Source organism: Macaca thibetana, chromosome 3 (genome assembly GCF_024542745.1).
Source record: "Macaca thibetana thibetana isolate TM-01 chromosome 3, ASM2454274v1, whole genome shotgun sequence".
Lineage (NCBI taxonomy): Eukaryota > Metazoa > Chordata > Mammalia > Primates > Cercopithecidae > Macaca > Macaca thibetana.
In genome coordinates this window covers 50,964,952-50,982,716 of record NC_065580.1, presented here as the reverse complement: position 1 = coordinate 50,982,716, position 17,765 = coordinate 50,964,952, and the positions used below count along the sequence as shown (strand labels likewise).

General features: G+C 36.6%; 1 protein-coding gene across 44 annotated transcripts in view; it reads right to left on the bottom strand.

The window, feature by feature from the left end:
• Nucleotides 1–1,707: 1,707 nt before the first annotated feature.
• Nucleotides 1,708–17,765, bottom strand: part of NRCAM (neuronal cell adhesion molecule) — a 307,399-nt gene continuing 291,341 nt past the window's right edge. For 40 of the 44 annotated variants that reach the window (XM_050785151.1, XM_050785174.1, XM_050785161.1 and 37 more), the window contains 3 exons: nucleotides 14,414–14,545; nucleotides 13,519–13,597; nucleotides 1,708–4,211 (listed from right to left, as the gene is read on the bottom strand). In XM_050785151.1, the coding sequence (XP_050641108.1) occupies nucleotides 3,974–4,211; nucleotides 13,519–13,597; nucleotides 14,414–14,545 (449 nt within the window). In that variant the 3' untranslated portion in view covers nucleotides 1,708–3,973. Of the gene's footprint in view, nucleotides 4,212–9,416; nucleotides 10,479–13,518; nucleotides 13,598–14,413; nucleotides 14,546–17,765 lie in introns of those variants that run through there. The other 4 variants (XM_050785169.1, XM_050785173.1, XM_050785194.1 and 1 more) reach the window with 2 other exon arrangements.

Sequence of the window (17,765 nt, the reverse complement as noted above, 5' to 3'; positions counted from 1 at the left end):
TTTTGGGGGGTGCTATACCATCACAAAACGTCAAGCCATTGGCAGATAAAATAGCATACTCTGGAGAAGAGGGAGATGCCATTTTAAGGACATGCTCTCCTCATCCCTACCAACTTGCAGCAGTGGTAGGGATGCTTAGTAGGACCCAGGAGGCATGCTCCTCCTTCCTCTCCCCCTGCCGAAACTCCCCAGCCACAATCATTAAGAGGAAGCTTAACAAGGCTCACAGGGACACATGCTTGCTCCCTGGAAGCTGTGGACTCATCAGAGAAAGCTGCAAATCCCATTTTCCCCTGTTGCAGCAGGCAATCATTTTTTTGCATGATCAGATCACAAGCTGATTATTAAAGCTGGTTTGCACTGTGTCCAGAGGCCACTTTTTCCTGCAAGTAGGTTTCTCTTGCACTGCATAGAGCAGGGGAGCCCTCTGGTGGTAATCTGTAGGAAAACCTCCTGAGCAGGAGGGATTTGCTTAATTTGGGTGAGAATTCTTCATATTCTTTTCCCTTGCCTCCATAAGCCTTTTCCAAAATCGTTCATTAGGGCCAGGCGCGGTGGCTCATGCCTGTAATTCCAGCACTTTGGGAGGCCGAGTAGGTCACTCGGCCCACCGAGTCACTCGGACCACCCACCGAGGTGGGTAGGTCACTTTAGGTCAAGAGCTTGAGACCAGCCTGGCCAACATGGCAAAACCCCTGTCTCTACTAAAAATACAAAAATTAGCCGGACGTGGTGGTGCACACCTGTAATCCCAGCTACTTGGGAGGCTGAGGCATGAGAATCACTTGAACTAACCCAGGAGGCAGAGGCTGCAGTGAGTACCTCTGCTCTCTAGGCTGGGTGATAGAGCGAGACTCTGTCTCAAAACAAAACAAATCAGCCATTATAGGTAAACCTGGCCTGTTGTAAGCCATCTGAACAAGAAAGTTCATACCATCAATGGACCATTGCTTTTTGGGGTCAAGATTGCATTTCTCCAGCCCCTTTTTGCTAAGAGCCCCAGGACTGATGAGGAAGACAAGGCTATGGATTGTGAATGTGGCCCACATTGTAGAGGGGAGGAGAGGCCCTGACATGCTGTTCTGAAGTGAGTGACAGACATGCCCTCCAGGTGGAAACACCAAGCTTGGCATAGCACTTTAAGGTTCACTTATATAACATGTGATCCAAATCACCGGGAGGAGGGCAGCTCTGAGCCAACAGGAGGTCTTGTAGGTGTGGGGCTGGGACCAGGGGGCTGGAGAATAATGGGCAGGTGGTGGAACATGCAAACATGCTGGGGCTTGGCTGTTTGCAGTGGGGTTTGAGAAGATTAGAAGAATGAGGGTGGAGAGAAGGGAGAGGTTGACATATATTCGACACCTGTAGTGTCCTCCTTCAGACAGGAGAGTTAAGAAATCCAAGTCGCCTGTGATTCAGGAGGGCACAGTCCAGGCAAGCAGAAGAGAGGGGCCGGGCCAGGCAGGCACCAGGAACCAGGCTTTGGGAAAGGAGGCAGCGCCTGATTCTTGAACCTTTCTCAAAAGGCTAGGAATATCTAGTCCTGTTTCTCATTCGAATGTTTTTGGTATGTCCTGTTTTATTAGATCTGTTTGTATTTAGTTTTCATTTTCTCGGCATAGAACAGCCATTTTAAAGTAAAAATAAAATTTTTCACCATTTTAAAACATTAGGCAATATATGTTTGAAAAAGTTAAAAATCACAAAGAGATCAAGATTGTTTAATCGTTACTTTTTTGAGGGAAATGCAGTCACATTTGCCTGTACCATTACATACACCATTACTTGGACATTCACACTCAATTGGGAACATACATTACAAAAGAGAGAGGAACTTTTAAAACCACATTTAATTTTTAATACAAAACCTGTTGCACTATTACAGGTGTGATACAGAAGTGACCCTTTCATGCACAGATAAATTTCGCATCTACCAGTATGGAAGAGGAAAAACTGTGTTTTTATTGTTCTCCCAAAATATTGGCAAATTTAAAGTAACTTTTAACCTCTGTGCTCTCTGATGCCAAGGCAAACCTGTTTTGTCTTTTTGTATTTTCAATAGACAGGTGGATCTGTGAAAAGTGAATATAGAGACATGAAAGTATTTAGGGCCATCTTTACCTGGGATTACTTTAAATTATGCTTTACCTACATATATCAAAGACGCCAGGTTACTAGGCCTACTGTGCCCCATAGGCAAAGCTCTGAAGATTTCATCGAGAAATCTGCTGTCAATATGTAGAAAAGTTCACTATTTCAGTTTCACAGCAAAAAAGGCAGGGGGAGGGGGAACCCAGTACATATTTAAGTAGATGCTTTCCAATCCCATTCACTGCATTAATTAGCTTACTTCTTATACAGTACAACATAAACATTGCATGTTTATTTGTATGTAACACCTATAAGCATATAGCATCTACACTTTAAGTGTATTTACAAATTCAACAAAATATCTACATATAAAAAGCTTTACTTAAAATTAAACTTGATGCAAGTTATGAGAAACCAATTTATTGGCAAATGAAACTGAGCATTCCTTCAACCATAGGTTGTTATAGATTTTCATATTTGGAGGTAACCCATTTGATATTGTTTATGAATATGATAGAATATATATTTACTTTTTAAACTGCAGATGTAATCCCTTGGACCGTTGGCCTTTTAAGCACTTGTCAGATTTCTTAGATTCTGAAATGTGTCCATAGCAATTTGCATACACGTTGTTTAATGCTGCAGAGTTTTCAACACGCACATAGGTAAAGTCTTGGAGAATAATATATTACTGTTGGCATGCTGTTGTATGCTTTCAGTGTTGGAATAACTTAGTTTTTAAAATTAATTTTCTAGCATGTTGACATCTTTCTTACTGAATGTAACAGAAATCATAGAGGACCACAAAATCATCATGTGCTTCAGTTGGTGACAAAGCTTTTTTTATGCTTATGAGGAAATGCTATTTCAAATAAACTGTCTTCTTACTTTTATTTTCATGTTTTCTTCTTTTCCCAGCATTGCAGTTTTCACGAACTCTGCTTTTTAAAAGTTACTTTTAGACAATGACAGTAATCTAGGACTCAGAATGGACTGGACCAGCTGATACAGAATGCAGTATGTTATGGAATGCTTAATGTCTGAAGGCACTGTATGTGTCTTGCCCTGTGTTCTCTGGAATAATGTTTGAAATTTAATTTGAATGATTTGTTTTTGATTCTTTCAGTATGGCACACATGCCGAAATGCATTGCAATACACCTTGTTTATGCCTAAAAACAACCCAACATAGAAATGATGTAAAAAGAACACTGTGCTGCTGTAATGCCTGGAAGATTAAGAAGCCTACGGAGTAACAGGAGCCAAGAGTAGGTAACAGTTCTCGGTAAGCATCAGCAATGGGACTGTCATAATGAACTCATTTAGCAAGTATATACTGTACATACTGTTCCTAACAGTCTCCCAAAAAGACTAACGACAGCTATACATAGAGTCACCAATTTCACAACAATGTCCACAAAGACATTGAAGTTCTAGAGAATACTACAGTAACACTCTTGACAATGAAAACGGAATTCATATATAGGGGTTCTGCTGAGGATAGTATAAACAAAGTATCAAACCATGTTTTCATAACATACACGGGTATGTCTTTTAAATGTGGAGCATTTTTCATGCATCATATTGAACTGTATCCTGAAGAGGAAATAACAGGATCTGTTGGTGATGTCACATTATTTTTGTACTAGTTCTGAGGAAATCAAGAATACCCATTTTGAACGAAAAAGTATGCACTTTGCATTCCAGTTCACATTAACATATCATTTGACTGAGTTATGTTTTTGCTCTAACTATTCTCATAATATTAACATACAGCAGAAAATATACTCTCTACCCATATGTTCATAGTATGAGAGGGCTGACAAACAAGTGCTTAGGATAAACATTCTAGAGAAATGGAATATTGGCAAAGAGCTTAAAAATTAAACAAAGGAATTCATGGCGTTGACAGGAGAAGGTGCCTCTGAGCTTTCGTTTCCTTCAGCCGGCTCTTTCTCTTTCTTACCACTGTATTGTCCAATAAAGGAGCCATCCTCATTGAACTGGCCATTAACCCCTTCTCCATAGTCAACTAGGCTGTCGTCACTGTCTTCTTTTTTCACAGTCCTGTCTGAAGGAGTTCGACTTCCTTTTTTCAAAGGCTTGTGGTCTTCTGCGTCACTGGAAGAAAGAGAAAACATTTTTGTTGAGATTGGCATTTAGGTAACATTTTTTGTTTTTAAAGACCATGCATGCAAATTATGAGAAAGCATTTGGAGTCCTGGGTTTGTCTGGCCAAATCTAATTGTCAGGTTGACTCCAATAACGAGGATGAGTTGGAATGGAAATCAGGAGCAGAAATGGTTGAATCATGAAGTCTTCAGTAGAGTGGATGGCTCTCAATTGTGTATGTTAATTTCAATGACAAATTCTGATTCCTGAGTTGAAAGCAATCCAAAAATAATCACAAGCATTAAATAAGAAAGAATTAAGAAAAGGAGAAAAATCATCATTATTTTGAATTCAAAAAGGCAAAAGCTTATGGCAAGTAAAGAAGTTAGTATGTTAAACTGCACAATATCTCTGATTCCTTGGTTGTGAATGGAGCATGATTTTGGTTAGGTGTGAAATATGGATTTTTTTTTTTCTGAGCCAGAAGGAGAAGCAAAATCCTGCATTTCAAATAATTTTGTTATCAATGCAGGCCAGACTGTAAACTTCAACCTTACCTTTCAAGAGACCTACAAATCCCATTAAAAGGATGCAGAAGAAACAAATGAAAATAGCCTAAGAAGAAAAGCAAAATCCTTATACTGATAGTACACAGGTGTTTTTTGTTTTTTTGTTTTTGTCTTTTTGGTAAATATTTTAGTTAATGAGTAAAGATTTATTAATCTGGAAAGAGACGCACTTTAACTTAAAAGCACTACATTTGTACTATGAATGGCATGCCAATATATTCTAAAGAATGTGAGTGATTCCAAACATGTAATAGCAAATGCTTCCTACACTCATGTTAACCCCCCAGCTCCCTTATTCCATGTGTGTTATGCAGCCTAACCATGCTGGATGGGAATCTGAGGAGTGTACTTTAATAGGACTTTACAAGATTCCATTATTACAATTTTTTGCTTATTTCTCTGTTGAACCCCTAAGCACAATTTCTGGAAGTTGAAGAGTAATCATTATGTTTTTGAATGTTTACCCTTATGGTCAAATAACTAGTTATGCATATTGACCTATTTTTAAATAGGTAACATTTGTGAAAAAAATAGAAAAAGGCAATGACAGGATCCAACATTTTGTTTTCTTTTCGAAGAACAAAAATGCAAGGCAAAATAGGAAACATATACAGTATTAATAAAAATGAAAAAGCCTTAATATACAAAAGGTATCACGGGCTGCAGTATTTAATCTAGCAATTTGTGCTAAGACTTTACTGCTCCCTCTGTTTCAGACAGTGACTTTTCTTTTTCTAGCCAAGATACAAATATTTCAAGATGCACAAGTATCCTGGCTCTTTTGTCAATAACTTTTACTAGGGAAAATTTTTCAATTTTTCTCCAAGGAGAAAATCTCAAGTCTGGGAAATAATGCTAGCATAATATGACACTGGCATATGCCACTGAAAACAACCTGTTTCAGTAATAAACGATTTCTTGTTGCACACTGAATAAACTATATGATCATCACTGCTAATAAACAACTGGAGAGGAGTCGTCTTGGGGTGGCCTGTGTTTGGGGGCACTTCAGAGGACATAGCATTGAGTGTCTAACCTGTTATGAAAACAGCCTACACAACATCTCTGGGGTTTAATTATTAAATACTTCCTGTGAAATATAGTTAATGTTTCAGTGTGACAGTTAATTCAGCTGAAGAGTTCAAAATAGGCAGAATTTTGTCACCTGAATTCCAATGACTAGTCTTATTCTGCCTTGTAATACTAGCGTCCCAAGGAATACACTACTGGAAATTTGTCATCTGTGGCATTTCTTTGGTCTAGCCGTCTATCCACCCATCCCTTCATCCAATAAATGTTTACTGAGTGCCTACTCTAAGACAGATTGTTCTCAGCACTGGGAATATAGCAGCAAACAAAATAGATTAAAACCCTCACCTCACTGGCTTTATTTCTAGTGGAAGAAAATACAATTAACAATCAATATAATAAAAAATTATGCATATATTATGTCAGAAGATGATTATCACTATGCAAATTACAGAGCTGAGTAAAGACTACAGAAGGTGTTGGAGAAGGGACGGAGAGTTGGCATTAAATAAGATGTCCAGGAAGGTCTCGTCAAGCAGTGATATCTGGTCAACAACTTTAAAAGAGGTGAGTTAGCAAGGTGGACAGTTGGAGGGAGAGCAGTTCATGCAGGAGTAACAAGCAGTATATATGTCTTGAGGTGAGGGCAAGACTGGCATGTTCTAGGAACACTAAGGAGCTTGGCGTGGCTGGAGAGAGAGAGAGAGAGACAGAGTAGGAGAGTAGGAGTTAAGTAAGGGGAGTGGCAGGGCTAAATCAGGGCCTGTGGGACATTGTAAGGATGCTGCCTTTAACTCTGAGTGAGATAGGAAGCCCTGGGAGGGTTTTCAAATAATAAGTGACATGCTCTGACTTATATTTTAAAAGCACTACTCTGCCATCAGTGTTGAGAATAGCCTACCTTAGAGGGCTGGGGTTGGTAAACTATAGTAAAATTAGGCCATGCCTATTTATCACATAATGTCTACGGCTGCTTTTGCGCTACAATAGCAGAATTGCAGAGTTGCAGCAGAGACCACGTGGCCTGTAAAGTCTAAGATATTTAGTTGACCAACCTCTGCTCTAAAGAGTCAGGGGAGAATGTTACAATAATCCAGGAGTGAGATGACTGTGACTTGGACCAGAGTAGAACACTGGAGGTGATATAAGATGCTCAGATTATGAACATATTTTGAAGGTAGAGCCAACAGGATTTTCTGATGGGTTAGATATGGAATAACAGAGAAAAAGATTTTTGGTTTGAGCAACAGGAAGCTTGGAAGTACTGTTACTATGGAGTGGAGCATGTTGGGAGGGGAAAATCAATGGTTCCATTTTGGGCATATTAAAGTTTGAATATGTCCTGAGAACCACCCCTTTAATCATTTTATGAGGCTAGTATAACATTGATATCTAAAACCAATAAGAACACTTCAAGAAAGTCAAACTACAGGCTAATCTCATTCATGAACATAGATGAAAAAACCCCAAACAAACCATGACCAAACCAAATTTAGCAATCTACGAAAAAGACAATATTTTATATCCAGGTTGGGTTTATTCCAGGAATGCAGCTTTATTTTAGCATTAAAACATCAATTCATATAATTCATCATTTTAGCAGAAGAAAATAAAAATGTGATAATCTTAGTAAATTTAGAAAGAGATATATGAAAAAATTCAACACCCATTCATGATAAAAACATTAGGAATAGAATGTATTTTTACTCCTAACATTAGGAATAGAATGCATCTTCATTAACCTGATTAAGGGTAGCAAGAAGAAACCTAAAGTAAACATCATCCTTAATGATGAACCGAAAACTTTGTTTGAAATCAGAAATAATAATGATGGCCACTTCTAATAAATTAGAATTATTAGAATTAGAATAAATTAGAATAAACCACTTCTAATAAAAACTGCATTAAAAATCCTAAGCAACTTTATAAGAAAAAGAAATAGATGAAAGGAAGCTATCATTATTCATAACTGATATGATTGTGTATATAAAAAATCCAGACGAATCTACAGGTAAATGTAAGAATATAAAGAGATTTTTCATAATGTTGCTTGATACAAGATTGGCATAAAAGTCAATTCTACTTACGCTCTTGCAAACAATTAGGAAATAAAATTTTAAATATTATTCCATTTATGAGACCATAAATATGAAGTATATAAAGACAAATCCAACAAAAATATGTGTAAGACCTCCGAAGAAAATAAAACTTTTATTCAGAGTTATTAAAGAAGATCTGAATGAGTAGAGGAATGTTCTACATCCATGGATGGAAGACTCAAATATCGTAAATATGTTAACCTTCCACATATTGCCCTTTAGTTGCAATTTATTTCCAGTAAAAGCTCAGCAGGTTTTTATGTGCATCTTGGCAGGCTGATTCTATGATGTACAAATAAATGAAAAGGGCTAAGAATATTAAAAAGGCTCTTGAAGAAGACAACTGAAGTTAGAGAACTAGACCTAGCAGATATGGAGACTTATTAAAACCTATATTATTAAGACAGTATGGTCTTGGGGGAGAGATAGGCAGATTGACCAATGGAATGGAATACAGGATCTTGAAACTGGGGGAAGACCTTTTTGTTAGTTTTATTCCTACATCATATTTTTATGCTCTCATAACTAGATAAGTTTTAAAGTCTTATTTTCCAATTGCTTGCTGGTACATAGAAATATAAGACTTTTATGTTAATTTTGTGTCGAGCAACATTAGTGAACTCTGTTATTATAATATTTGCTTGTTGATTCATTTGGGTTTTTACATACAAAATCATATCAGTTATAATTAATGACCAGCCAAGAAGGGGCTCCCCCGAAACATCCGTTCACTCCAGTTTAACGGCTGTGGCAGAGGAGAGAATCAACAGCAACACAGGCTGTGCTTGAAAGAAGAGAAGGAAGTGGGATGCTCCCTCCTCCAACAGAGTCTTTCCAGGAAAAGCCATTCAAGGGCAGTGAGATCTTTTGAAGACCAGTCTTTAATAAGTGGTGTGATATAATATAATACTTCAATAATTAGAACCTGGTTAAGTGAGAAAAAATCACTGTGTGTCATACGCACAGTGCTGCCACATGGTTTGTGTTCAACAAGCATACATGTCCATCTCCCATCACATCTCTTCTCTCCACTCCAGGTCCCTACTTCAGAGAGATTTTTTTTTTCCCCCTAAGAAATACCTTATGCAACACACATGCAGAACTTTCCAGGTGTAATGAGTGGTTACGACTCTGCGTGAAGCACTGTATTAGGGCTTGCCTTTTTCAATTCCAAGATGAATTTTGTAATGAAATAGTAAATAAACTGCTTTTGACATCGTATTCAGTGAAGTTGCCATGTCAAGTTTAAATATGAAAGGAGAGTTTCCCAAATGAGATGAATCAAGAAGTCATAGAAGATGATTTAAAAGTTTATATATATATATATATATATTTAGCAGACCTTGATTTTAATCAAGTTTTAATGGAGTAGGCAGCAGTATTATTCAAAGCTTTACAAAACAAGTAAAAATTCATTCACATTTTAATGAGAATGTTTAAGGAATCAGACAATTATTAGTTTTGGATGTCAAATGTTGAATGGATTTCAAAATAAGACATATATATATAAAGTATCCAGTATACAAGTATTGATACAATATGAAGTATATTCTTGAGACTTAGATTCATGAATCAAGATCATTGTGCAGTGGAAAGAAATGTTCCTATCACAATGCTAAAACTGCATGACTTCCCCTAGAAGACTCCCTGTACCACCCTCCTTCTATGCTGCCCACCTGGCTTTACCTTCCTGCTCCTCTTCCCTTGGTACCTTAGTTACATCTCTTTCATAGCACTTTTCACACTCTGGTCATTGTTCTTTTACTTCCCTGCATCCATCACTAGGCTATAAACTCCCTGAGTGGGACCAAATTCTATTGGTTTGAATATTCCCAAGTCCTGGCATATAGTAGGCACTCAATAAATACTGGCAGAATGAGTTCACTGTAAAATAATAGAGGAGACAGTGGGCATTTTAGAACTTTTTAAAAAAATTCTAACATAAAACATTTCATTCCCTCTTAGTTTTGTGATGGCAGACAAAGCATTGGAATATATCCTTTCCTTTCTTTTTCCCTAAGAATAACTTTTTAGGGAGTTCATATTGTTTTTCAACAGTACTTTGTTCAGAAGTGTGCACATCTGTTAAATCCCACTGAGTAAAATTCGGCAACAGCAGGTGAATCTGTGATAATTCTGTCAGATTTTCCTGTTGTTACCACCCTCCCATGGCCAAACCACATCGCAGCTCAAGTGACATTCATGACCCAAATACTCTTTCCTACCCACTCTCTAAAAGTTCATTATTATTCTACTTACAAGCCAGTTCATATTTGTAAGCAAAATAACTCTAATGTATATAACGAATGCAACACATCTTGGCATCATTCAAGCCTTATGAGCATGGGTTAGCATGCTTGCCAAAAGCCCATGTTCACATGAATGACAAGATTTATGTGGTGAGAGCCACCAATTACGTAGTAAGTTATGAGTTCAAGTAATATGGGCATATGGCTTATGACCTAGGTTTATTCTGGTTTTAAGGAAAATGGATCTAAAGAATAAAACAATACTTACACTGTTGGTTGCATTGTTTCTCTGATTTTTCTATATGCTAGTAAGGATGCAGATCCTACTGTCTGTATAATTAAAGAAACAAACAAAGAAAGCTGCAGGCTTCCAACAGAGGGTAACTGCTTGGGGGTGGGTGTCAGAGTAAGGGCACAGGGTTATAGCATATAAGCACATTTGGCCACCAGTGAGGTTCTATCCCTCTTTGCACTATGAAATATCATCTGGCTCAGAGCCAGCCATGTAGAAATGGTTTCATCCTCAGACTGGTGAATAAGCAAATCAGAAATGGAATTAATTTACACTTAGGCAATAGTCCTAATTTTGTATGTGTCTGGTCAGCACAATAATTTATTTTTGAAATAAAAGAGAGTAAGAATCAATAAATAATACAGAGCTCAAAGCTTCCAGAAGGTGCAAAGCAGAGACAGGACCCTGGTGATTTCAGGAAGTGCATGACACTTAAATGTATTATTAAAAATAAAAGATTCTGTTAATAAACAGTTGGAACTGTTTTCATTAATCACAGCCTCTAAGATAATAAACATGTTTGGATTTCTTTAAATAGAAAATAAACCAAAGGGAAAACATTCTGAGGTAGTGTCAGGAAATCAAAGGACAAAGCCCTATCTTTGTAAACCAAAGTAAAAAACGTGGTTGGAATTTTGGGGAAATGATTTTGCTTGTGGGATTGTCCTTAAGAACTTTTAGTTTCATTGAAAAAATTATATCATTGAGTTAAGTTTCAAGTTGAAGACACCCATCAGAACCTGAATTCCCTTGGCACCTCCCAAATTTATCATTACATTTATGACAAGTGTGCAGGTGTTTTTGTCTTTGTGTCAATTGGGTTTGCACTCAATAAGCCCAAATGAAAAGTCTTTCTTTCCTGAGAAACTAAGGCCTAAGCTAAAGACAGCTATTTGAAAACACTTTACCAACATAGCACATATAAATTAACACTAAGACAAAGAAATATGACCAAATAGACGTAAACACAGTGATTATGAGACCAGTAACCAAATACTTGCCATGTACTGCTCCAGACACAAAATTCTATTAAAGTTGTTAGTAGATGGCTCGTAGAAGAAAACAGAAATTATAGAACTATGAATCACAGGCAACGGCTGAGTTGAAAGTAAAACTAACAGTCTTTTAATTCCAAGCTAGTTCATAAAACTCAAACTCCGTTTTTTTTTTGTTTGTTTGTTTTTAAAATAGATCCAGGGGGTACATGTGCAAGTTTGTTACATGGATACATTGTAGAGCGGTGGGGTTTGGGCTTCTGGTATACCATCACCCAAATATTAACCTTGATTTTAGTCAAGTTTTAATGGAGTAGGCAGCAATTATCTGGGAAAGTCACATGACCTCAGATCATGGTTTCACATCGCCATAAGAGCAAGGTGATGTTTGAGACCCACATGGTGGGCAGTACATTGCCAGATTCACTGAGGCATGATAATGTCGAATAGGAGCCCATCACCATGTGGAGAATGTATGAAAGACAATAGTTTATTTCCAACTCATGCAAATACATATTTTTTTTTTCAGGCCACATTAAAGATTTTGCTTCATCACAATAAATAAGGGAGTGGTATGCATATCCTGTTGATAATTAGAGCCACAAGAACTCTTACAAATAAGAAGTTATTTAGTAACTGCCAGCTTACCTGCTTTACAGGAGAAACATGTAGAAAGGTGAATTATTTCAGCGAAGTTCTACTCATCCAGATGCCCTAGGCTATGGGCTTCTGCAGGCTGCTCTAATGTGTTACAAAACCCTCTTGGGTGAACTGGGTGTGGATGCTGCATGAGGTTTTCATGCACCTTCAGCTCCAGAACCAACTTCTGATATCAAGACAACCCTCACTACTCATTTTTCTGTACCACGAGATACAGAAATTCTGAGAACCTTTTGAAATCATAGTTATCTCTCTTTAAGAGATCAGAATATAAAAACTTAGGGGCTGAGATAATAAAGGAAAAACACAGGTATCTGCATGGAAACTGATATGAAAGTGATTTTATTGAAAATATATGTCTTTTTCTCAATCAGTTCTATATTTTTCATCCTTAGCATTATGTCACATGAAATTCTATGATATTGACATGATAGTGACATGGAAAAACCAAAAATGAGCTCTAGAGACAGGTAAAAAGTAACATAAATATCTTCTCTACAAATGCTGCCTGGTAATCACAATAGTGAAATATTTTATTTCGCCTAAAAGCCTCTTCATCTTGCAAACAATGTCTCAAAGTGGGCCTAATGCATATTTAAAAGGTATTTTATATAAGCAAGAGGCTTCTAAAAAGAAAAGCAAGGTAAAGAAGGTATTTTAAAAAGGTATACTTTTAGAATAACAGAATCCTCACATTTTATTTAAATAAATACATATTTTGTTTCTGTTTTTAAACAAATCTAAAATAATATTTTCCTTCTCTTGAAAAGATTTATCTTTGTTTAAAGAGAAGATTTTTTAAAAATTTAGCGCATAGGTTATATTAACATTTTCCCTTAATGATGGAGTCAAGCCAAGAATGTATTATCAAAGTTCCGTGAGTAACACATTGCCTAGAGAGCTATGATATTTCTTAATAGTTAACAGCTTCTAAAACAATCTAGTCACCATTTCATGATTAAAGGGCAAGGGTATGGGTATTGTTTAGGAAAACTAGCTTCAAATTCTAGATGAAAAAGTCTGTTCACACTGGTTTTATTACAGCATGTTTAGAAGATGACAAGTATAGTTTTCTTTACAATGCAGGCATTGGGGGGTCTTTTTTGTTGTTTTAATGCTCATAGTAGCACACTGGCTTTGCTAGATTAGATTGATCAATACAGCATGGGCCCATGGAAAATATGACAAAGTGGGAGACATTCCACCTCCAAAATTATGACTAAAATCAAAATTTAGTTTTTTAATGAAAAATGAAAATGTTTGACCATGAGGGACATGTAAACATCGAGACATGGAAGTATCCTTAAACTTTTATTTGAGGAAAATATGAGATGCCAGGCAGAGCATGTTCTGGCCGAGTTCTATTCTCGAGACTGTGTTCGTGTGGGCAGAGAAGATGAAGAGCAGAGAAGCAGGGGCTCACCTGTATTCTCCAAATGTCCCATCATCTTCCTTCATAGGCTGGATTTCAGGGTCAGCATGGGCATCTTCCTTTTCTTTAACTAAAATGTCAAAATGATATGATTTTCTGTTGATCCTGTTCTTTCTTATTCAAAGTCCATGAGAGCATTCTTTGAGATATACAGCAGTGAAAAATAATTCTATACACAAGTAGATGTTGTACAACTATATATATTGTGGCCACACATATATGTTGGTGTTTTATTTTTGAGGCAACCCAATAGAATGTACATTTATTAACACATAAAGTTGACTAGTCTCACCCGATAAATAAATAATTTTTAAGTTTCTAAGATTTCCCCCTATTTTACCAATCTATTTATTAACTATATTAATGGTTGCAAATTGTTTTTGTAAGCCTATTCTTTCACAGATTTTTTTTTCTTGTCACTGAAGGGAAAATGGTCAGGTAAAGGAAATATAAATTTAATGGGTCCGCTAAATTGAATAAACCATTACATCATAGGGAAAGCAATGTCACACATCACAATATGAAGACTTAGTTCATGCATTACTTCCTCTGAAAAACTCCATGCACCTTCCCTGCAACTCTCCCCTTGCCAGTTGGTTTTAGGTGTTACTTCAGCATCCATAACTTATGTGGAGTCTAAGAAAGTAGACTCACTACTGTTTTCAGAGAACAGATTGATTTAATCCTCCAAATGCCTTATGATCGTTGACAATGTTTAGGTTGCCATTATATAAAAAGGGATCAAAAGTCATTTGAAGAGAAACTCCAAACTCATGGCTCTGGGAAGACATAATATTACAATCTACATGATTACCCCCATTATTTCTTTTTAGTTTAATGGATTATTATGTAGCATTATAAAGCAATTTTAATCTTTCTTTCTTACCTGGATATTTACCACCCTTGTTTCTTCTGATGAAGCAAACGATCAGCAAAATTAAGATAAGGAGGGCGACAGCACACATTAGACCAATGAACCAGCCCTGAGTTGCAATATCCACCTGCCGGCTTGCCATTGCTGGAAAATAAATCAACGGTGTTGGTGGCAATAGGTTAAGGGGAGATGGGAACTGCTGCAGTCTCTCAGAGTAAAAAATTGCCACATTATGTGAGCTTTCATATATTTTGCATGTGGCCCCAAATTAGGATCTGTCAATTATTAATCAGAAATTATATAAATACTTAACTTTGAAAAATCTTCATTCATTAAAAAAATCAAATAGAGAAATCTGAATAATGATAACATTAAATGCTAACAACCCCTGGTGAACATTGTGTTCACAGTTATTTTCACTATATATTCTCAATAAAAACAAATTCCCAAACCAATTATTCACTGTTAACAGGATACATTTTACATTAAGTACAATGAGCAAAATATAAAACTGAGTTTTAAACAGAATAGAATGTATACATCTAATTGAGTATTTTCTCTTCAAAGAAACTGCTTTTAGAGGCTACACTGTCCTTGCAAGGCTGTTGTCATTTTCGATATTTTTTAGAAATCTGTTTAAAAAAAAAAAACGGTCCACACAAGAAACCTTTCCAGATCAGAAAAACAGCTGTATTGTTTTATGTAACAGCTCAATTTGCACCCAAAATATTACTTAGATTTGTTATTCATCTCATTCACAAGAGTTGGTACTGAGTGGAAATTTCTGAAAAACCAAATCTACCCTCAAAGAATCAATATTTATTATTGCTAAGGATCCATTCAAAAGATTGGCATATCTCTCAGTCAGTGAAATCATTATTTGCCCAAGTGACTAGTTTGAAAAGAAAGTACTCACTTATGTGTATACATATCCTTTCAGTGTTCATCTATTCTGTTTAATAAATGCGAAACCCCTTATTCCATCAGTCATAATATGCAAAATTTCTAAGAAAACCACAGAATAATTAGCATTTTGGGTATTATTTTAAAGTATCAATCTTATGGGAAAAAGTGCAGCATCAATGGCTATTCAGACATGCCCATGCAGATTTGCTTAATTAACTGGCATAAATTATTTTTTAAAAGACCTTTATTTTCTCTCTTTTGACCATAATCAAGATAAAACATTTTCTTCTTTTGACTCCATAAGCATGCTTATATCATGCTTTTAATTTGACTGAATTTCTTCTGAATATATTTTACACAGTTGAGTTAGGTGTGTGTGATCTCTGGATGCAGAAATAAACATGACTACGCATATCCCAGGTTCTGCCAATGTTGCAAGAATAGCATCTCATTGCCTCTTTTTCTCCATATAAAGTTTAGGGAGAAAAAGGAAATGCTAAAAATCAAGTGTGAAGAGGAAGGTAAAAAAAATATGGACATACGTAGAATAAATAAAATGAGAAGCAAAAATACCTTATTTGAAATACAAGTCAAAGGCTGGTAGCCTTTTCCCAATAGGCCCTCATGCCTCATTAGTTAGTGAAGTTTTGAGCTGTATTATAGCCACATACAAGTAAAGCACCAGTTTAGGTAGTTTCTCCTTGCCATATACATACCACAGTCATGATGATGAAGATGAAGACAATGGTAAAAACACTGACGGCTAACAGTTTTGGACCCTTACCATAGGCTTGGCACTGTGCTGAGGCATATCTCATTTAATCTTTACAACAAGTCTCTGAGGTAGGCATCAGGAATAAAGCCATGCCCAGAGAAGATTAAGAACTTGCCGAAAAGTTGGAGCAACCTGTGTCTGACTCCAGAAAATATGCCACTAGCCATTATATTATACTGCTGTAATGCATTCCTAAAAACAATCCAGATATCAAATCTGCAAAAGTCTTCAGTTAAAGAATAAAATGCTATAGGCACTTCCTATTCTGAGACAGGCAAAAAGGTATTAAAGTCCATCATTACATCTGCTTTGGCAACATATTTCTTTCAATTAATGCCCAGTCTGTGCTTTTTCTTCAAAACTGAACAAAAAACCAAACGGCATTAAGTCTCTTAAGCATTTGACTAAAGTTAGTTCTTGTTTTTAGTGTGCTGATTTACAGCCCTGTCATAATAGATTTAGCATTTACATTTTTCATCTAATTAAATGCAACTAAAAAGGGAAAAACAAAATACTCAGGTACCAGCAGAGATATTGTTCTACAAGGATGGTGACTGCCAAAATCGAACTACTGACTGGCAGTTTGCTGCTATGCAACCATGCAAAAACTGGATGGATGTTTGATGGGTGGTGTACAAACATCCACACTGACTTTGAATTTCTGCCTCTATGTCTAAAAGAAAAAATGTTTCACTGCCCTATTATTTAAAATAGGCAGACACAATATGGTAATAGGTGCATGTGTGCACATACACAGTCACATTCAGACACACACAAGTACACCAGAAATTGATATAAAACAGAAACTGTGTAAATGGAATAAAAACTTCTATTGACTTTCCATGCATAAAATAAAAGATTTAAATTCCAGAATGATTAAAAGAGGCCTATCAGGACAATCTAAAATCATCTGGGACATACAAATCCAAGCCATAACCACGATCGTGCACCACAAACACACACACACCCCCTACATAGAGAGAATTAAACCTATGGGGGTTTTCCTTCTAGAGTCAGTTTCAATGGGAGGGTATCACCCATTGAAGGGCTAGGGAGGGCTGAGTAGCAGAGTAAAAGAGAATCTTCACTATCTGAATTTTTAAAAAAATAAAATTATATTCATGTATTATTTGAGTAATCCAGAAAATGATAAATTAAACACATATAAAGAACATGAAAATAGAATGAGATTTGCTTTGTTTTCTGTAGGTCAGCTTTACCACAGTCTTCTGCTCTGGCGTTGCTTGCTGTCATGGGTATCTGTGCTCTGTGATAGGAGGTCTCTGAGGAAAACGCTCTTGAGTCCTCAGAACCATAGAATCAACATAGAAGAGAGATAGGGTGAGGGAAATGGTTATTTGTTCTCTACTATTTATGAAGAATGCACTATGGATGAAAATGTCCTGTTCAAATGCTTAGATGTATTTAGGAAGAGCAAAATGTGACCTTAACCAAAGTTTGGAAACAACTGACAAAAAACCCGTTAGGCCCCGGGAAAACAAATCTGTTTTAAATCCTTTGTGATGACAAGAAAGACTGGGTAATTGAGGGACACAGGTAAAAGAGGAAGGGGACAAGGTGGATGGCGTTAATGAGAGGTCAGATCTGGTCATACCAGATGGGGTGGCACTAATGAGAGGTCAAACGGGGGCAGGGAGTGGCGCTAATGAGCGGTCACACGAG